At 41.5% G+C, this 22,451-nt stretch overlaps 1 protein-coding gene across 1 annotated transcript in view; it reads left to right on the top strand.

Annotated features, from left to right (window-relative positions):
* SAMD12 (sterile alpha motif domain containing 12) overlaps nt 1-22,451 on the top strand; it is a 146,246-nt gene that overhangs the window by 7,087 nt on the left and 116,708 nt on the right. Inside the window, exon 2 of the mRNA XM_087825598.1 lies at nt 16,352-16,530. Coding sequence (XP_087681724.1) covers nt 16,352-16,530 — 179 coding nt within the window. The remainder of the gene's footprint in view (nt 1-16,351; nt 16,531-22,451) is intronic.

Below are 22,451 nucleotides of genomic sequence, written 5' to 3'. Positions count from 1 at the left end.
CATTAGAAAACTATTGGAATCATATATATGTGACTCAATTAAGGTCTGGCCGAGTTAGGCCAGAAAACCATTAAAGAAGAGAAAATTGACATCAGATGCTGACTTGATAGGCACCAAAGGAAAAATATTAAGACCAACTAAGGATTGAAAGAAGTTTTTGGTAAAAAGTAATACCCTGAATCATTTGGGGGGGGGGGGGATGATCTTTATAAATGGACTATGAAACTAAAGTGTGAAATGACAAGTGTTTTGTCCTGTTATCAATCAGGCTTCAGTAGACATACTTTACAGTTGATTTTGTGTGGAGTGTATTATTGCCCCCTTGATGACCAGTGGTTTATAGGTGGAGGAGAGAGCAACCAGGCAGGACCCTGAGAGTAGATGTGGAGCGCCTGGCCTTGCCCAGTCATTGCTGTGTCATCGCCCACCTTCTCTTCCCTTCCCGAGAGGAGCAACAGATGTGTGTCAGCACTTTCGGTTGCCTGAACTCTTGCTTTCTGTTTCTTTTCTGCTCTCTGGGAAAGCTTAGCTTTTTAACATTGTGCTTGTTTAATAAACATTTCTGCCTGGATAAAGGGTAGGGTTGACACTTGGTGTTAAAGTCATCTAGGAAACTTGCAGGGCTGTAGCATTTACTTCCTTGGAAGTGGACTATTCTTCATTTTACATTCACAGATATTTATTGAGAGGGGAATGTGTGCCAGGCTCTAGTAGAGTTTAATTTATAGTCCTGTAACAGGGTGGGCCAGCTTAGGAAAAGCAGGTGTGGAGACGGATCTGCTCAGGCCAGCTTAGGAAAAGCAAGTGTGGAGACAGATCTGCTCAGGCCGTATTTCCTTAGTGGTGAGGTTCTCCTGGGGTCCTTGATCAGCATTCCTACTCCCATCCCTTGCATGGTATTTTTCTTCCTTGTAAATCAGAAACATGTACTTTTAGTCATTCTTTTTTTTTTCAGGGTTGCCACAAACCTTTAATTTATAAAAAGCAATATCTGCGATGCACAATAAAACAAAGTACAATAAAACAAGGTTTGCCTGTGCCTCTCTTATCCATGACCCCAGTCATTCTTAATAAACACCTTTGGGAAACACTGAAATAGGGGCAGGGTTCTTAAAGATCACAAGAGGAACCTGAAGGTTTCGTGGGATCCTTGACCTCCTTACAGCTGTATGCACGACTTGTATATGGTCATTGTGTGCATTTTTCATGAGGTAAAGGCCTGGTCTTTCACTCTATTTTCACAGGGGCTAAGGATGAGTCAGACGAATTCCATTTGACTTTTATTGTCTGATACATCTCTAGTGCTTCCAACCCTCTCTGAAACATGGAAAGCACTCAGCTCTTTGTTGAATAGACAAGAGAACCAACATTATTTTGTGCCTACGCTCAGCCCGACTCTTGATGTCTACTCTCTAAACATTAGTTTTCAAAGGCAGCGGATAAGTGTTTTCCCCACCTTCATTGAAAGACTTTAGGTCCAGAGAAGATAAGACGTTTCCCCAGGGCCACACAGCTAATTTGTGGGCTTTGTTGCCAACTTGGCCATATCCCAAAGCCCTTGCGATTTCAGTCGTGTGTTGCTTTCTGGTTTTGTTTTTTTTCTAGTTTGGTAGTTTGGCTCTATGTCTTTTGGAAACATTGGTAATTTAAGAAAAATATAATAAAACATTGCCCTTCAATTGGGAAAATTATTTTAGGTTTTTGGGTCAAATCGCTCATGAGGTGTTTATCTCAGTGTAGACTCTCTACAGTTTTGCTTCTCTCTTCTTCAGAAGCCCCAGGTCTTTGGGTTTTTGTCATTGCTGCTGTTGTGTCATGCTGCTTTCCAAGTTCATTGTGTGCCCAGCACAAGTGAGTGTGCATTTCTATTTATTTGGTAATAAGTTTTCATTGTGCCCTATGATAAGATAACCAATGTGAACAGCACAGAGAGATGTAAAAGAATCTAAGGCTATGAACCTTCCCCTCATGGGGCTTACGGTTGAGTCAGATCCAAGGCTTGGGTTGTAGCTGTATCCCAGTAAAAAAGGTATGAACTTGGGCAGAGTAGGCTATGCAGGGGCTCAATCCGGGGAGCTGCCAGGCCCACAGAAATGGCCCTCCCATTGATATGACATGGGGAAAGAACAGAACAGTGAGAAGCAGATGTGAGAACCACTTCATAGGGGGAAAAGAGATAGAATCTGGGATTGTTTAGTTATATGGTATGGCAGACACAGAATTGCTCACAAGTCTGCTGGAGCCCTCCACTGCTGATAAAATCATGTCCAAACTCCTTAGCAGTCAGTGCCCTTCCCAGAATGTCACCGCCTTCCTGTTCCAGGCTGATTACCCCACCCCTTTACTTAGGAATCATCCCTGATTTTCGGGGAGCCCAGGATCAGCTGTTTTCTGGGCTCTTGTTGTGCCTTGAATCCCTTCTGTCTTTATGCTGTTCTTACTGTTTGTCATCTACTAACTCATTATATGTCACATCAACCTTATGAGGTAGGCACCATTATCACCCCTCATAAATAACCAAAGGGTCACAGTGAGGTTAGTAATTTGGCGGTGGTCACTCAGCTAGTGAGAGGCAGAGCTGGAATTTGATTAAAAAAAAAAAAAAAGACATCTACCCAATTTCCTAGTTAGGACACTTTGGGGAATACTGATTAAGACGTCATCTTCAGAATTTTCTTTTAAAATTACACTATTAAAAGATAGCCTACTATTATACTGTTATATCAATTATATCTCAAAATTTTTTTTCTTAAGGATGACCTATAAGAACATATGGGTCATTGACAATTTCTTGTGTATTTGTTTGTTTTGTAATAACTGAGTCAAGGTGAGACAGGGATGAAATAGGAGGACTTCCAATTTTCAAATGTTGGGGGAGGATATAATTTTTGGACCATGAGTCATTTTCTGGAGAGGTTAGGCTTTGGTGGGTGCTTGCGTGTGGAGCAGGGGTTGGATGCCAACCAGCAGGTACCACGAGGGAAATCTGACCCTACAGCCTGGGTCTGGGGTTTCAGGAAACCAACAGCAAATAGGAGTGATGTCAGAAAGGGAAGGTGAAAAAGATGCTGAAAATAAACTTGGCCAACTTTACTGTTTTGCCAAGATAAGAACATGCTCCCCATTCTCCTGCCCCCTTCCTGCTTTTAAAGGCCTTAAGAATTAGGTTTCCAGGATGCTGAGGCCACTGTCCCTGATTCTAATAGTAAGAGAGCGTGATCTTCCCTGGCTGATGCACGGTCTATTGCTTGCTAAGTGCCTCCCTACAACCCCATGAAGCTCCTGCCTCCCTCTGACCTGCTTTGCTTGGCCAGGGTTTCTTAATTGAAACTCAGTAGCTGGTAGCTTTGGCACCCGCACATTTGCTGGGGCTCACCCCAAGGCCATCATCGTTGAAATCATACCACCCTGGCTTTATGCAGCATTGTGCTTTCCAAAGTACAGCTTCTTGTTGGAGCCCCGGCTGATCCGTTGGCAGCTGGAACAGGCGCTCCTGTTCCCATTTCATAAGTAAAGACGTGAAGGCTCCTTTGCCCAAGGTCACATAACTCATTAGTGGCAGAATTTAGGTTGAGAACTTGGGGCCTTGAGTCTTTTTACTGCAGCTTCTATCATTGCTGCTATGGTTGTGGAGAAGGGTACAGGGCCAGCTTTGAAGGGATTTGCAAATGGAATGTTCTCTGTGGGATCAAGAATTTTTCTAAGATTGTGGATGAAGGCATCAGAGTGGGCCTGTGGTCATGTAGCTTTCTGGCGGTGCCTGATCCTTGGCTCAAGTAACAGCAGATTAAGTTCCCCTTCTTTCCTTCTCCCAGTGTTTTCTTGGTTCTCTATAACTCTATCTTCAGGTAGCTATATTAAGGAAGGGGCGGGGCAGGAAGAGATTAACCAAAGAACTGATATGCATATATACATAACCCCTGGACAGACAATAGTGTGGTGAAGGCCTAGGAAGGGGGTGAGAGTTGGGGGCAGGTCAGTGGCAGAAAGAAAGGAGACATCTGCAATAGTTTCAACAATAAAGATAAATAAAATAAAAAATCACCAAATCATAGACACAGACAACAATATAGTGATTACCAGAGGGAAAAGGGGGGTGGGGGAGGTAGAAGGCGGCAAAGGAGGGGGCATAAATGTTGACAGAAGGAGATGACTTTGGGTAGTGTACACACGATACCATATACAGGTGATGCAGTATAGAACTGTACGCTTGAAGCCTACATAATTTTATTAACCAATGTCATCCCAATAAATTTAAAAAAATAAAAAAGAAATACATTTTACTCCTATTGAAAATAAAAGTAATATTTAAAAACATTTTTATGGTTATTCACCATAGAAAGAAAAAATGATACCACAAATAAGAAACTGATAGCAATAGTTAGCATTTATTAGGCATTGACTGATACTAGCATTCTACATGCCCTAGTACAGCTGTACTGCTAGTTGATAGCAATGAGTGTTCTGATGGGTTTGGGTTCAGGCCATACTGGTTATTGTTTATTTTGAATAGTCTACCCGTTCACAATAGTCCAGTGAAATGGGTATTAATATTATCTTCACTTCCTCCATGAAAAAGTTAAGGCTGAAAGATAACTTTCTCCAAGGTCACCAGTGGTTTTGGGCAACTTGTCTGAGGCCACTCAGTGAGACAGATTGGCAGTGAAGCCTGTGTGTGTATGTACAGTATAGTTATAAGAGTGTCTAAATTCTTTGAGTACTTACTATTTGCCAGGAAGTATGATAAGCACTTTATAAACTTAAAATTTAGATTTTGTTTCTATTAAAGTCATATGTAAGCATAATTTTAAAATTATTCATTGTCTTTAAAAATTGCTTAATAATATTGTGTTGTCCTGTGAACTTATCACTAATTCAAACATTAGGTAGTCTGTGATTTTTTTTCATTTGAAGACATTTTCCCAAAAGAATTCTGACTTTTTTCAATAGCTCTAGTTGCCCTCTAGACTTGCTTCAGGGCTGTTGCGTTTAGATTTTCTTTTGACTGTCCTTGGGGTGCCTTTCTTGTGTCAGTGTGTCAGATCCCCTCTTCCAGGATCCTCAGTGTTCCTCTTACTTTTTTTTAACCTTGGTTTTGACGGAGCTCATCCTCCAGTTACCTGCTGAGAAAAGGTACATGTGTGTCTGAAAAAGTACATATTGTACCCTTATGCTTAATTGATAATTTGATTAGATTTTAAAACGTTGGAAATTATCTTCCCTCACAATTTTGAAGTCTCTACTATGCCCAAGTTTCCAGTCTTGTTTTTGAGAAATCTGAAGCCTTCTGATTGTTGGTTGTTTGTATGAAATATACATTTAAAAAAAAAATTATTTAATCTTCTTTCTATCCCTAGTATTGAGAAGTTTCTGTCCCTAGTAATGAGACTATGCTTTGGTGTGAGTTTATTTTTATCCATTGTATTGTGTTTTTAACGGTCTTTCAAAATGAAAGTGGTCTTTCAATATGAACATATATTTCTGGGAATTTTTATTGAATTATTTATTTGATTTTATCCAATTCATTTGTTCTTTATTTCTCTAACTGCTATTTTTGAGATGATAAATTTCCCCGACTGTTTCTTATTTTTGAAGTCTGTTTCCTTCTGTCTCATGTTGGTTCTTTTTGTTCTCTTTTCTGGTAGATTAATTTTATCTTTGAAGCTTCTGTGGCATTTTATAATTCCTATTATTTTTAATTTTTAAAGAGATTTTTTTCTTTCTGAAGTTTTTATAGCACCTAATCTTATTTTGTGGCTGTAATCTTTCCATATTTCATTGAGGATGTTAATGCTAACATTTTTATTTTTTAAATAAGGTTTACTTTGCTCTCCATATTTCTTTCTTCCAAGTTACATGTTTTTCCCAGTTTGTTTATTTTGGTCTCCTTTCATGTTAGATAACCTCAAATGTTGTATATAATAGATTCTCTGCCCATATTTGAGTGGCCCTTTTAAAAAAAAGAAGTTCTCTATATATGAATGGGACCAGTTAATCATGATTTTCATTGTAAGATTAACTGACTGCTTTTAGGAAAAGAAGGATCTTCTTATGTCAGAATGTTTAGATCTTATTGGGTTGGTTAATTACTCAGAGAAGACCCAATATTTGAACTCCAAAATCTGATTCCTTAGTACGTTCCATTATCTACTCATTTTGTTAACTTCCAGGTAAGGTTCTAAGCCTGGGTATATGTTATTGTATTATTTCTAAGAAAGTTAGCAATCTAAACATAAATTTTCTAGGAATTCTATTTCTGAAGATGATTCTTTTAACCAGAAATTTCCCTCACCACAATTACAACCTGTGTTTGTGTGTGTGTTTCATGGATGTATTTGAGCACCTAGAAGAATACCTGGTGCATAGTAGGTGCTTAGAAAATAATTGCTGAATGAATTCATATTTTGCTCAGTGCATCAGGCTTTCTGAACAATATGTAATAGGATGTAGAAAAAGCCCAAGTTCCGTAACTCCCATTGTAGTGCTGAGTGTACGCGCTCATATTTGACAAAGGCAATCATGCAAACCAAAATAGATTCAGCCCAGGAAGAGAGGTTTCCTATTTATGGATCTTCTTGGGGCAAGAGTATATTTCTTTATATTTGAGATTGGAAGTTATTAGTGAGGTGGCATTGATCATAAGTTGGCCGGAAAAGGGCAAGTGTAAAAGGGCTGGCTGGGGTACAAAACTGGTGCTCTTAGGAACTTGCATGTCCTTGTGTGTTCAGATGAGGCATTTTTGGATCTTGATTTAAGCATACATTCTGCTGACTGCCTCCTAGAGACTTTCCCATCTGCTCATTTTTGCTGACTGGGTCTTTTTGAACTTAGAATGGAGAGGTATCCCCAAGGGTCACTCACAGCTGCCTCTTTCCATCCCGACAGCTTTTTCTCCTCTCTTCCCCTCTGCGTGTGCCCATCATTGGAGTGGGAATGGGGATCAGAGCTTGGTAATGCTGAGCTGGCCTTTTTGGAGGAGCCAAATGTGAAACCAAAAGGACTAAGCTATTGGCACGGACACTTGCTCTGTGCTATTGCCTGGCCCTCTATCTTGACATCTTGGCTCCCATTTTCAAGGAAGGATCAGTGGGGTCAAGATTTTCTGAAAGAAGCAGGAAGAGAGCAAGTCCACTGCTCCAAGAATTCTCTCCTGATGAGCATAAGGCAACCATTTTTTAAAGATAATTAATTGTCCAGAAGAACTTGAACTTACGATATTCATTCAGCCAACCATGTTGGGTTTACTTGTCAGGAAATGAGAAAAAAAGGAAGCAGTACTGGAAAATAAGATAAAAGTGAGGGGGGTATGGTGTCTGGAAATACTTAAAGAAGAGTCATTCACTAGACATGAAGGAAAAAATAATTTATCCAGACACAAAGCTCTATTAGCTATTTATACCTGAAAGCATACTTTGTTGTAAACCTAAAGATCTTTACATTTTTTTATATAATTTTCTGTTAATATTTACATAATGTATTCTGTTAATATCCTAGAGCAAGATACACTTAGGAATTCAGGAATTTTAAAAGATGCAGTATAGTAACATTTTCCTTTTAAATGAACCTTATAAGATAGTAATAATCACATGCTTGTTATGTGTATCCTCTGGAAAGTAGAAAAGAAAAAATTTCCATGGATTCACCTTCAAAAAGGCACTATTAGTATTTGGCATATTTTCTTCTAGCTTTTTTCTCTTTGTATGGCTTTTGGTTTTGCATAACAGTCACAGGGCATTTTGCTTGCCTTTTAGCAAGATTTTTTTTTTTTTTTTGGTCTTCAATTGGAGTTGACTGTGTGACTGTGGTTACGTTCTGATAATGCATGTCTGTGATTTATTCTTTTCTTGTCATGAGGCTGAATAAGCCATGATTTAGTTTTTGGCCTGAATAAATTCTCTGTATGCTTTTAACATAAAACATTGTTCAGAGCAGAAAGTGAATAATCCTTAGAGCAAAGAAGTATGATGTATGTTTCACAACCACTTAAAAAATATATCAGATCTAAAAGAAAAATCAGGAGCACAAAAATGGCTTGGGGAAATGTGTATAACTATGATAAGACTTTAAGGTTCCTGCAGTGGGAGACAGTCCCTCAGTGGTCCTATGACACATGATGGATGCCTAGTGATATTTACTAAATATACAGTAATTATTATTATTACATGTGACATGGCGGTCTCAAGGCAGAGAGAGAAAAATCTTTTTATCTAGAGGCATAAAAGAAAGAGGTGCAGTGCAATGGAGACACTGCTGACCCCAGAGTGGGAAACTCTGGTTTTGTTTGTGCCGCTCACTAGTCACCACCTCAGGGGCTCCTGCCCTCAATATCATGACCAATGAAAAGAACCTGTTGAACTATGTAATTTTAATGCGTTTTTATTCTCCTCTGACATTCAATTGACTAAATGAATTTATGATTCTGGGACCAAACACTGAGAACATAAAGATCCCAAACTAGCAACAACCTTGACTCTTTGTTTCCACCTTCCTTCCTCTCTAGTCAGTGACCAAATTTGACCTATTTGACTGTCTAGATTAGGGCTTGGCAGCCAGCCACCTCTTTTCGTAAAGTTTTATTGGAATCCAGTTATGTTCATTAGTTTATGTAGTTTATTGCCGCTTTTGTGCTATGGTTGCAGAGTTGGGTAGTTGTGATACTGTATGGTTGGCAAAACTTTAAATACTTATCATCTAGCCCTTTATAGAAAAAGTTGGTCAACGCCTGAGCTAAATGATTTGGAAACTCATCTCCTTCTCTCATTCTTACTACCTTTGTCCTAACTTAGGCCTTCATCTCTTCTCCCCTGTACACCCCAAGAGCCTCTAAACTTAGTTTTTCTGACTCCAGTTTTGAGCCTCATAAATGAATTCTCTTCGGAAACAGTATTATTATTTTTAAATATGCTTTTATTGATGTTTTTAGAGAGAAGGATGTGTATAAAAGAAGAGGGCAATCCATTCCCCTTCGTCCATTCAATTGTTAAACAATTATTTCCCGAGTGCTGCCATGTGCCAGGCACTGTGCTGCATTTATAACAATGGATGACTCAGGCAAGGCCTCTCCCTCTCATGACTCACAGTTTATTAGCGTGCCAAGTACCCGGTAGAAAATTAAAACAATGATGGGATGCTGCTTGCCTGGAGAGCTTCTTAGATTCTTTGGTCAGGAGTGTCTCCACTGAGGAGATGTTCAAGTGGAGGCTTGAAATGCAAGGAGTCAGCCACACAGATGGGGGCAGAGGGTTTATGGCTGATGAAATGCCTTTTACTCTCTGGTTTATTTTAGTATCAGCTGGCAGAACCACCTCCTCTCACACCAGTTGCTTCCTCTCACATCAGTTCTTCTGCCTACAGAGCAAGACTTTAGGGTCTGCTCTGAGATAGGCATGGTTATTGTGGACTGCTCCCCTAGCTGGGAATGTCTTCCTCTCATCCCATCTTTGAAGTGCTTGCACCATGTATTTAGAGGGGTCAGACCTACCAACTCAAACATCTGCTCCTCTCAATTTTCTTTGACGTGACCAGAGTTTAGTCACTATTGTCTTTAGCCTGAGTTAGAATAATTATTGTCGGGGGAGGAGCCAGCATCAATGGTGTGATAAATGCATAAACAGTAATTGTATTGTAGTATATGGTTCTATACTAGCAGGCTGGGCCTCTGAAGGATCTAGGTGGATCCCAAGCAGCATCTGGAAAGAATGGAGAGGGTTTCCCCTAGAAGCTGTATCCTAAAGATCTCCTGTGATCTTAGGGTAAAGAGCAAAATCCTACTGTGGCTTGCATGCTTCTGTGTCTTTGGCACCTGGCACAATTTCCAGTTCTCTCCACCTCTCGCCAAGAGAGGCTGGTCTTGGTTCTAGACTTTGGGTTGGGGTTATTTCCACTCTGTGTGTATCATTCTGGGGTCCAGGTTGAAGGGGCAGCAGCCTCTGGGCATGCTCTTTTCCTGGTTACTACAAGTGCATGAGAGACCAAACCAAATGGTATACATATGTTTAACTCCTCTGCTCACATCTTGTACACTCATATCCACTGGCCAAATTAACTCACATGGCCAAGGTCAAAGTCATTGTATAGGGACTCACACTGTGCTCCAAGGGGAGGGGAGTGACTATCAAGCAGTAATTTGATTCACCCTAGCAGGTAAATTGCTTAGAATAGTGTCCCTACAGGTCTGCCTAAACTGTAAACAGCAATGCACTTCCAACAGTCTGACTATAGGGAAGGGAAAAAGAAGGTGGGGGGAGTTGGTTAATAAGTGAACAACAAAGTTGGAGGGAGGGTTATTATATATAGGGCAAGACTTGAGCATGTTAATAGACTTATGGGAAGAGCAAGAGGGCTGGTCAAAGATGGAAGACAGGACAAACTTGAGGATTCAGCTGGAATTTGGAAACTAGAACGGCACCATCTTCCTCATGGCTCTTGATAAGAGCAGCCAAGGAGGCAAATGGTGGGACTGATAGACTTCCTCTGATCTGAGCTTTATGTACTTGATTTTTCCCCTTCCTCTCTAATCTTAAAGAGAGATTTAGATGGTAACAGTTGGTGTTTACAATGTTTTAATGGCTATCATATTGAGAACTGACTAGAAGCATCTTTAGAAAGAATTTATAACACCATAACATGAATTGCTAATCTTTCAGAGTGTAGTCTTTGTTTTTGTATACCAGCCAAGAAGATCTAGAACAGTGAGGAAACTGGTAAAATATTTTAGAAGCATCGTCTGATTTGCAAAAGCCAAGTAGGAATATAAATCCCTTCTCAAATACGTAATTGCATGCTGTCATTTGTTCGTGGTTGTTTCTTTAGTTGGCTCTTGGGGCCTTGTGCGTGTCTGTGGTTGAGATTCCACAGGGTACACGCCCGCCTACCAGCGCTCAGCTGCAGGACTCATAGGTGGGAACATAAGGGCTATGGAATATGTGTTAGCTTGTCATTATCTGGCCCCTATTATGAGCCCAGTATTTAATGGGACACAGAGGGTGACACTGATAATTAACTACAACAATATGATGTATTGGGATTGCCACTTAGCACTTTTCAGGTCTGTACTATGTCCTTAAAAATGACACGGCTGCTCTTCCCATGAGTGGCCTGAGGTGACCTCTAAGAATGGTTTGCTGTTCCCTTGACCCAGAAAACACCACAAAGTCATGTAGACCAAGAAGTTCCAATCTTCCTGTTCACTTTAAAAACACTTGTGAAACTGCCTAGGCCATGAAGGGTATGCATATCTGAAAAGCCACCAAGTATCTGAAAGGTGTCACTTTATAGAAGCATTGTGTGCCATTCTGTCCTTACAATGGTGGACTTGGCAGGTATGCCCACGCCAAACAGTGGGGCTGGACACAGGGTCGGTGGCCCAAAAAGAGTGCTGAATTTTTGCTGTACATGCTTAAAAATACAGATTAATGCTTAAGGGTTTAGATGTAGATTCTCTGGTCATTGAGCACATCCAGGTGAACAAAGCTCCCAAGATGTGGAGTAGAACTTCCAGAGCTCATGGGCGGATTAACCCACACGTGAGCTCTCCCTGCCACACTGACATGATCCTACTGAAAAGGAGCAGATTGTCCTTAAACCAGAAGAGGAGGTTGCACAGAAGGAAAAGGTATCCTAGAAGAAACTGAAGAAACAAAAACTTATGGTCCGGTAGTAAAATCAGCATCAAATAAATACTAATAAAAGTAATTTAACGAATAGAGTAAGTCACCTCCATTAATTAAGCTGATATTTGGAGAATGTCTGGTAAGAGTATATTTTATATGAGAGAGGTATGAAACACGGGCTATGTCCCCTAGAAACTTTATCTCTAGTTAGAAGCAAGAAATCTGCATGAGGTTGTAAACAGTGTGTCTCAATTCTAATAGCTGATGCCCGGCCGGGCGTGGCTCAGCGGTTGAGCATCGACCTAGGATCCAGGTAGTTGGGGTTCGATTCCAGGTCAGGTCACATGCCCAGGTTGCGGCTCAATCCCCAGTCAGAGGTGTTGCAGGAGGCAGCCGATCAATGAATCTCTCATCATTGATGTTTCTAGCTCTCTCTCCCTCTCTCCTCTCCTCTCTCTGAAATCAATAAAGATATATTAAAAAAAAAAAAATTCTAATAGCTGATAATGGGATTAAGATATATTTGTTTCTAAGGTCACTCATTCATTTAGCAACATGTATTAGGTGCCAACTATATACAACTGTTTAGTGTTTGCGGGCACAGGGACACATAAGACTGTCTAGTCTCTGCTCAGCAGAAGGCATTCAGGTAAGTCAGTTTCAGGACAGCTCTGTGGTTCTGTGATTTAACATGTTTTTGGTGAATCACATAATAGGTTGGAAGCAACTTTTATTTGCTTCTTTGAAAAAGAGACGTACATTGCTCGTAAGAAGGAAATGGCAGTAAGTTGGACTGAATCAGGCTTTTTCCAACATGCTTCTGCTCATTGTATAAACAGTGATTGAGCACCTGCTGTAGGTGAGTCACTCGGCCAGAGGCTGAGTTTGTAAAGCTTAGTCAGAAGTAGTCGCTTGCTTCGGGGAATTCCTAGTCATAGACCAGGCAGACAGGTTAGTAAAATATTTGCAGTGCGTGGTCCACATGCACAAACACACACACACACGGAGGGATGGGGGAACATATCTTCTGGTAAAAAGAGATGATTGTCAACACTGCTTATATATAATGGGTGCAAAACCAGTAAAAGCTTCATAGTGGAAAGGAGAGAGCATTTGCTATTTCCTGAAAAGTTATCCATGAAAAGAGGGAGGAGTAGATTCTGAACAAAGATGAATTCTGTCAAAGCGGAGAAGCACAGAACATCTTAGAAGTTGGGAGCATTTTCTGCATGATGGTCAGAGCCCTCCTTGCAGGGGCCAGAGCAGCCTCTAGGCCAGTGGGAGTGTCTGCACAGTGTTTCTGTTTACAGAAAAGCTCAGAATAAAGGAACCTTCTACCTGCATGAGGCTCCGTCCCTTGTTTCACTGCAGGGAAAGTGAGGTGAGGGTGGGGCTCGAAAGGACTTCACAGGAAACTGGGTGACCTCTTGGCAAGTAAAAGCCACGTATTCCCGCAAATGAAAGCAGTAACGCCAGCACATCTTATTTCTCCTCTCATGTCATCTCGAGGAAACACAGTGAGGCCTGGAACTTCGGGATAGTCTGTTCCTGTGACCTAAGTCACATGAGAATGGATTCCCCAAAGGTCAGGGTCGGGTATGGGCTCACCTCTCTGCCCATCAGATTGGAACTTGCTGAGGAGAGCGTGCCCTTCCCAGGGAAATTCTAAAGAACTCTGTTGAGCTGTCATCATTACCATTAAAAAAAAAAAATTGTAACTGAATAATCTTACAGTAAGATTATTGATAAACTCTCAAAACTTTGGATAAAGGAAATATCTTTGGAACTTCCCTTTCTACCCATGGAGGTAGTAGGGGGATGAAATGAGAAGATGTAGGGGCTTTTATAAATTTTATCTTATTGTAGAATATACATAACAGAAAATGTACTATGTTAACCATTTTTATATGTATGACTCAGTGGCACTGAGCACATTCACATTACTGGGCAGCCGCCACCCCACCCATCTCCCCCATGATTTCATTTGTCCAAAATGACTCTGCACTAAGCAATCTGTCCCCACTCCCCCCCTCCAGCCCCTCGTCACCACGGGTCTACCTTCCATCTCCATGAATGTGACCACTCTAAGGACTTCATATAAGTAGAATCACAATATATCTGTGCTTTTGTGACCAGCTCATTTCACTTAGCAGCATGCCTTCAAGGTTCGTCCCTATGACAGCATGTGTCAGACCCTCATTCCTTCTAAGGTTGAGAATAATATTCCACCCAATGTATGTACCACATTTTGATCATCCGTTTATCTGTCAGGCATTTGGGTTATTGCCACCTTTTGGCTTGTTATGAGTAATGCTGCTATGAACATGGGTGTGCAGATACCTGTGGGAGTCCTTCCTTTCCATTCTCTGGTTGAGTGGCTGGGCCAAGTGGTAAATTCTGTGTTTAGCTCTTTGAGGCTTCACCAGACTGTTTGCCACAGCAGCTGTGCCATTTTATATTCCCACCAGCAATGCACAGTGTTTGGATTTCCAAGGACGTGGGTCTTCACACATGAAAAAGAGATGGTGCCTTCAAAAAATGGCATCTCAAACCAACGCTAAAATGTGCGCATTTGCGGTGAAATGTTTCTCTGTTAAATGTAAAAGCAGTGTTTGTGAAATGTGGTTTAGTTTTCAGCTCTTTGTTCTGAAGTGCTCAATATCAGCAGCGTTAACATCAGAGTGACTGCACTCTAGGTAAAGACCGCACGCAGCCTGGGGTGTCAGCCCCGTAGCGAGGAAGGCGCGGGAGTGGTCGGGAAGGCCAGGCAGATGTGAAGAGGGGCCCAAAGCCGACCTGTGAGCAGCAGAGCCCATTACACTGAGTAAATAACTTTAGTGAAAACAAGAAGGGCGTTGATTAGGACGGAAAAGAAAAAGCAAACATTTTATATACACGATGCCCAAAGAAATGGCAGTCACAGCCTGTAAGAGGCCATTTGAAAGTTGCTTGGTATATAAATATTAGGAACATGAAATTTCAGGGAAAACAAAGCAAAGGCTGTCAGAAATGGTTTTAAATAAACAAGCCCAAGCACAGACACCTAAATCAACCACTGGGTTTGCAGGCGAGGAGGGAATAGCGATGGAGGATTATAATATTTGTGTGAAAGGCGGCTGCGTGTGTAGAAAGTCAAAACACCGCATTCCGCCTCGTGTTTATAGATACCTTGCATTTTGAATGCTAGGTTTTTACTAGCCGGGAAAAGTTCTCTTCTGACTTAAAGGCATGGTCGTGGGGAAAGAGGAGATTGCTAGTGCATTCAGCAGCTGGAGAGATGTTTCTCCGGTGTCTGTTGTGGGCCAGGTTCTGGACCGGGGAGCGGCGATCATGGACATGAATGAGACTTGGAGCTTGCAGTTGTGGTGGTGGGGCAGACAGATCAGTTAGGTAGACATCCCCCATACAGTGAGGAGGTGAAGGCCCAGGATACTGTGTGCACGGAGGGAGCGTAGCCTGGGGCTTCTTGCTCTGGGAGCCAGTGGCCCGTAGAAGAAGACGTCTGAACTGACATGTGGCTGAGGAGCAGTTAGCCTCCCAAAGAAGGAAGTAGGATTGAGGTGGAGCAGAACCTCTTTCTAGGAGGAAGGACGTGCTAAGAGTCCGATTTGGTGGGGAGGTGGTGGGGAAGGAGGACTGGAGGTCCTGGAAGCTACCAGCAGCTCAGTGGTACGGCTAAGCTGTGAATCCCAAGGCAGAAAGCAGCCAGGGATCATGCTAGAGAGAAAAATCAAAGCTATGTGTTTTTCTTCTCTTCATTAATGTCTAAATCCATCCCCTGTTAATCCCTGTCACACCTTTTTTGGTAATCACGATGTGAGTGTGTGTGATTGAGTTCTCACTGTAAGTAGGCAGTTCTTTGGAGATGGGGAAGCTGATCGGTGTTGATGATAATTGGCCTCATGCTCTCATAGGCTTTGTTCTGTTTCCACCACTGCCTGAGCCGGGCATTGTGGATGTGTCTCCAGCGCCCATTTGGTTCCTGCCTTGTTGAGCAGCAGCCACGTAGTTTGGGGAATTGCCTTTAGCTAAAGGTTGGCTAGTTTAAGGGTAATCCTATCTCTACTGCCAGGGTTTCAGTTCATTAATGGGTGTGTGATGCACTTTGGTCCAAGGAGACCAGAAGGAAGCTTGGAGGAAAGAATGGCCAACCAAGCTGTTTCTGTTCTAAATGAGAACCAGAAGCTTGTAACTCTGTGTGCCCTGATGGGACTTAGGCTTCAGAGAGGGGTGACATCATGGATAGCAGAATGGAGAGATTTAAAAATCTATATCAGAGCCCTGACCAGTGTGGCTCAGTTGGTTGGAGCCTGAGTGGATGCTTGAAGAACAGAGAAGATTCAGAAGGGGGACAGAATGAGGATTTTTCCAGATAGAGGCAGAGATTTCAGCTAAACCGCAGGGGTTGAAATAATTGCACGTGTGGGAGGCATTAACGAAGTTGCCTGATTTGGTCTTCTCGTCTGCAATGTGGTGATTAGTAACTTGCTCAAGGTCAAACGGCTTGTAACTGAAGGTTTTTAGATTTTCATTCTTCATCTTTTTGACTCCAAAGCTCAGGGTTTTCCACTATGCCACACTCCTTCCTCACCAAATTCTTTCCCGTAGTTACCAGACCACTGCTCAAAACCTCCGAAGCCTTGTTTCTTCCCTCTTAGGCCAGATGAAATATTGTCTGCCCTGGACACCTTCGTCACATGATTTGTTTTCTGAGTTATATATTTTTTCCTCTCGTCTAGCTCTCCATTGCGGCTTGAATCCACGGGGTATTGATCACCCTGCCCGTGCTGAAGGCATTAAACTGCAAATTGAAGGTGAAGGTGTTGAGTCTCAATCCATTAAAAACAAACATTTCCAGAAGGTGCTTGACCAGAAAGGAACCCCCAAGCGACTGCAGGCAGAAGCTGAGACGGCCAAGGTAGGTAATAACCCAGCACATTAAGGAGATTTTGAAACTGCAGCTTTGCTGCCTTGTGGTCTGGCCACAGAGAAGAACTGATGGTGCTTTCACTAATTACTGTTGTCCCTTCAGTGTAACAAACACTGCTTCTTGATTATAGGTAATAATAAATGAAAATATTGACCTCCTCCCCTTTTGGGGTGAAATCAAAATGCATTTGTGGTCAGTCTCATAGCATGAGGTTCTGAGTATGGTAGAGAATGGGCTGTAGTGAAGAACGTCTTGGACTTAAAGCTGAAAGATTTGCTTGCCAGGCTCAGATTTATCATTTTATGATGTTGGGCAAGTCGTGCGACTTTCCAAGCCTCAGATTCTTCATCTATAGAGCGTGTATCATAAAAACTACCTTCCTCAGTGGGTTGAGCAGATGAAATAATATGGTGCATCTGGAAGTATTTTGTAAAAGGCCCAGTTGGCTGCATGAGTATTGAGGGGCTTTTGATGACAAGCGCTGTTAATAATAATTGACATTTTATTAAATATATCCATATATTCCAGGTACTATTTGAAGGACTCTTGATGTACTGGCTTATTGTGCCTCTGTAACAATTCTATGAGGTAGACAATAGTAAAATGAAACCTAGTTAATAAGAAATACAGTTGTTCTAGTTTATTGGATGGTTTGTTCTTTTTAGTCTTAGCCTAGATGTAGGTACAGAACACACATTGGTAAACCGGGAGTTGGAGGGTAAGTGATGCTTTAGTAAACCTTTTAAAAAGCTTTCCCACAATGAAACAGGCACTGTATGGGCTTTTGTCTGAAATAAGTGAAGATGCTTGTGTTGGGGGCATAGTGTTGAAGATATTCATATTAATTTGCCTCTTAGAAATTGAAACAACTAGTCATCATATGGTATTTGGCTTCTCCCTTGTGCATTCACTGCAAAGGAACTGCCTTTCAGAGGTTTGAGTGAATATGGGCATACCTTGGAAAGCAAATGTCTCAGTCACCTAAGAAAAACCTTAGAAACAGGTGTACCTCGAAGGTGTGTATTTGGGGTTAGGTTACTGACTATTGCAATAAAGCGAGTCATAATCTTTTTACTGGTGAAGGATCTTGCTTTCAATTTGTAAAAAAAAACAACAAAAAATACACGCAGGTGTGAAGCTCAATAAAATGAGATATGCCTCTTGAGACTTTGCTATCATACAATAACCACCTCCCTCCCCGTAAGAAACATCTTCCAAAACCAAGTGTGAATTTTTTGTTTTATCTGCAGTTTTGAATAATTATCATTGTTGCTTCTCTTTTTTAGTGTGGATAATTAAAAGCTGATAACATTAAGTGCGTGTGCGTGTGTTGTGTGTGTGTGGTCGGGAGTGGGGAATGATTAGCAAGGAAACTTGCAGATATTCTGCATAGACATTTTAGCTAAGAGAAATTGCACCTCATAGGAAATTGGTTTATGATCAATGAAGTTTGGTTTGTGAGCCGAGTCAGAAATAAGGGAGTCCTGTTTTGACACCTAAACCACATTAATCTCTGATTCCACACAGGCATCTTAAAAGAGTGAGGGGGAAAATGTCTTGATCTTCTTTAACTTGGAAGATACTGTTTGAGTAGAATCTTTTTCAAAGGATGCTTAAAGTGATGAAAATTAAAGTGGAGAAAAAGAGAATAAATTATTGATATTTGTCTGATATGAATTCAAATTGAATTAAATATTTCGATATTATCTCTTTTATTTGCAAAACAGATTGGCATTATAAGAAGTGTGATTCAAATCTGATATGGTTTGATTATTTCTGAATTATTGAGAATATATGATAGTGTAGTGAATCTCAACTTCCAGGTGGGTAGCACTAGCCTTTGCCTCTCGGTCACTTTATATTTGCTTGGCTGGCAACCTACTTTGCTGAGAATGTAGTCGTCTGTAATGAACATTTTGCCAGGAATAGACCACATCCTGGAAATGAGATTCGTTTGTGTTCATCCGCATTATCTACAATGGAACCCCCAACCAGATGGGGCTGAAAGGGGACTCTGCGTGTTTCCACATTACATCATGTTTAGGAGTGAACAGACTAGAAGCTTCAAAACTTAGACAAAGCTTTTATTTATTCATATTTTCATGGAGGATTGGCCCATAGCAATGGTTCCTGGGGGCACGGAATTAACAGTAAGCACTCTGGTGTCGTTCCTGCAGACCTGCCGTATCACAGAAGTTTCTGAACCGCGCACAATGTGAGCTAGTTTTATGCCTGGGTGAACCCACTGAAATTTTCTCTTCTGTTGCATTCAGAGGGTTACTGGAGTTGTGAGTCATCTTTTCTTTTTTGGGGGTTAGAAATTGAACCTCTGGTAACTTGACCTATTCTGAACTTACCTGAAAGAACCCTCTGGCCAGAGATGTATGCATTTAAAGCCACTCGGTGATATAAGTTGGTGCAGCTTCTCTGAAAGATGTTCTGAATGCATATTTTAAATGTGCATAATTTTTAAGCCACTAATTTTCTCTAGGAACTTGTAAGGAAATAATCATCCAGATGTACAAAGATGGCTGCAGGAGAATCACTCTAGCACTGTTTATCCTATGAAACCTTGGAAACAGCTGAATGTCCATTCAAAGGACACCCTGAGTGGACATGTAGGAAAGAAAGAAAGAGTGTACTCCTGCAGTGCAAAAGAACGTTTCCTTCATAAGGCTGAGGGAGACCTATGCGTATTTATCTTAGTCTATTCCTATTTCTGTAACAAAATGTTTTGACTGGATGGCTTATAAACAAGAACAATTTATTTCTCACAGTTCTGGAGGCTGGAAAGCTCAAGATCAAGGTGCCACCTGACTCAATGTCTGCTGAGGGCCCACTAGCTCATTAGTAGATAGCTGTCATCTCGGTGTGTCCTCACGTGATGGAAAGAGACAGGGAGCTCTCTGGGGTCTCTTTTGAAAAGGCACAAATCCCGTTCATGGGGGCTCTACCCTTGTTACCTAAGCACCTCCAGAGGCCCCACCTCCTGGCGGTGAGGTTTCAACATGAACTTTAGGGGAACAAAGGCATTCAGCCTTTAGCAGTATTTATGCAGGAACATGAGTGATAATATTTTAAAGTGGGGAGGGGAAGAGAAGGGCAGGTTACTGCACAGCATGTATAGCATGTTCCCATTGATGTTAAAATGTCTTTCACTGCATGAGGGCATCGCTGAGTCTGGAAGAGTTTACTCCACAGTTTGAGCATCAGTTTATATCTGGAGCTGAGATTATGGAGAAAACTTTTTCTTTCTCCACTTCTGTTTTGTTTGAGGTTTTTTTCCCCTCTTAAATATGCATTCTTTTAAGTAGAATATTTTTTTTAAGCCTTCTGCAGATTGCCGTGTTAACTTTAGTAGCTCAACTGTGACGTTTCCTGTTTGGTGAGTCATATTCTGCCATTTAGGATTCTGTGTTTCCTCCCATGGCTTCTAATCCTTGCTGGTAGGTTGTTTGCTAAGGGAGAAAGTTATCATGGCGACTGTGTGTGGTGGTGGAAGGCACTTGAGAAGGTTTTTTTGGTATATGTGCTGCTGACAGGAGCACTGATGAGGTGTTTTGTGCTTGTCTCTTCCTGAATCTTTTGGGATGTAACACCTTTTACCAGGTGTTACATTATGTTTCAGTTTGACATTCTGTCTCTTGGTTACTGACTGACCATGCGAATCAGGTCCCCTCATTTGAATTTTCCAGTTCCCAGGCTTTATACTGGGAACCTGGTTCCGCTCCTGACCATGCCTGTGGGTTCTGACCATGTTGTGCTTTGAAACCAATCAATCCCTCAGCATGTCAACTGCTCCAGATCTCCAGCAGGAATAGCAAGCTTCATGTCTCCTCACTGCTGTGGTTTCCTGACACCTAGAGATTTCTCTTCTTTGATTTTAAGTGTGGCATCATATACATTTAAAAACATATTTTCTAGTATCTTTAAGTTTCTAGAACCTGGCCGGGGGTGGGGGATGGGGTGTGTTGTAGCATGAGCTTAATCTAGCACCTTGATCCTGAAATTTTGTATTGCTCTCATCATTTAAAAATGTATCTTCTCTCTCTCTCTCTCTCTCTATATATATATATATACATATATATGGAAAATAATACAATGATTAATAAATAATAATACAAGAATGAACTCTGTGTTTTGTGTACTCACAATTGTAAACCTACTTTTGCCCCACCCCTTATATCTATTCTGGGGAAAATCATCCGTTTTGCTTCTCTCTTAGAATGTTTCTTCGGCCCCAATGCCCCAAAAGTCCAGAACCCTAATTCTAGAAGGAGCTTGTCTGTGCCACAAGCTGCCTCCAGCTCTCCTAGACCAAAGGCAAAGCAAAGGAGAACCAAGCTCACTTTTAAACCTTTTTATTGGGCAGCATTCAGTCTAGTTGGGGGGAAAATGGATACAGTTGAAATGCTGATATGCAAAAGATATTTACCAATATAAGTCCTAAATGCCTATGAGCACTTGGGAATCCAGAGAGCATGTGTGCCATTCCACAAGTTCAAGATGCAAAACTGTGTTAACTTAGCTTTGCAGGTGGGTACAAGGCAAGAGAGATAGGAGGCATAGCATGCTCATCTCACTGGGAGGCACAGAAGCTATGAAGGAACACAGCTTCTTTCTCCCTCTCACCCACACAGGGCCATGTACAACTGCCCCAGATGAGAGCCAAGGTAGGCATGAGTCTCCTTGACACAGAGAAGGCACAGGCTCTGTTTCCCACCAATCTCTTTTTATCATTCTAGTCATGAAGGCCTAAAGCCAACTTACAGCTCCTGAAAGACCAGATATAGTTCCACGTAGTAGTTTCCAAAGAAATAGCCCCATGAGAGAATGAGGTCCTTCCTGGACGGGCCCAAGCCTAAGGTTAGTGAACCTTTTCCTCACAGAGGCAGGAGGGATAGGGCTTCCAGAAGAGGCAGAACTTGACCTGTGTTGTGAAATATGGATAAAATTCAAATACACAGCAATAAGAATGGGAGGTGCCCTTAGCAATGAAGTCTAAGTACCTTGAGCCAGGATGTGGCCGCAAACATCCTCAGGTGTGCTCAGCAGCAGTCTCTTAGAGTCAAGGTTTGTGTTGTAGAAACAGGTTGGAATGTTATGTGGGAGCCAAGTCATATGGGATGTGAATGCTAGAGTGAGGACCATGGATTTATTTTCTACCTGCTCTGTAAATATGGTAGCCACTAGCCATATGCAACTTGGAGTTAAGATCAGCCTATCAGCAGTGGCTGTGGAGTTAAGATCAGCCTATCAGCAGGAAATATCCTGGCTGTTTCCCAACTTGGAATCCTGAGATCTGTCCTTACAAATGGCCTAAAGACAGTCTTGGGAAGTTAGAAAATTTTGACTTCTAGTTTTGATTTTCTAGGTGCTCACAAGTAAACGTACCCTTTCTATGTTTTTATCTTCGAAATAAAAGTTTCATAAGGTTAAGCCATGTCTTTTTCCTTGTGAGCAATTGGCCTGGAAAGTGGTGAGTCGGTGGTAATCAAGAGTCTTGGTGGCTTTTGGAGGGTGGCCCTTTGCATGTCCCTTGTATATGGGTGACTGCCTTATACCTTTCATTTATAAAATCTATATACCCATTTTGTGGCTGAGAAAGCAAAGCATTTAAATGACTTGTTTGGTTTCTTGCTAACAATTAGAAGATGGATTTCAAATCAGAGTCTAAGTCTAATGACTCTAAATCCAGGGTGTGTGTTTTTTATTTCCCTTAACATTAAATGTACAAATGATTTATTTATTTGAAAAGAAAATGTAATCTGTTCTGCTGCGAACCTGGCCAACAAGGCAAAAGAAGAGGCTAGAACACTGCGTGTCGTCTTTCTAACTCAGGGAAACACAGAAAATCTTGATTGCTGCATTATATAAGGGGGAAGCAATGCCAGCATCTGAAACGGTGA

This window comes from Miniopterus natalensis, chromosome 16, assembly GCF_054644295.1.
Source record: "Miniopterus natalensis isolate mMinNat1 chromosome 16, mMinNat1.hap1, whole genome shotgun sequence".
In the NCBI taxonomy this organism is placed as follows: domain Eukaryota; kingdom Metazoa; phylum Chordata; class Mammalia; order Chiroptera; family Miniopteridae; genus Miniopterus; species Miniopterus natalensis.
The sequence above is the reverse complement of the archived record's forward strand: the minus strand, read 5'-3'. Positions and strand labels throughout refer to the sequence as shown.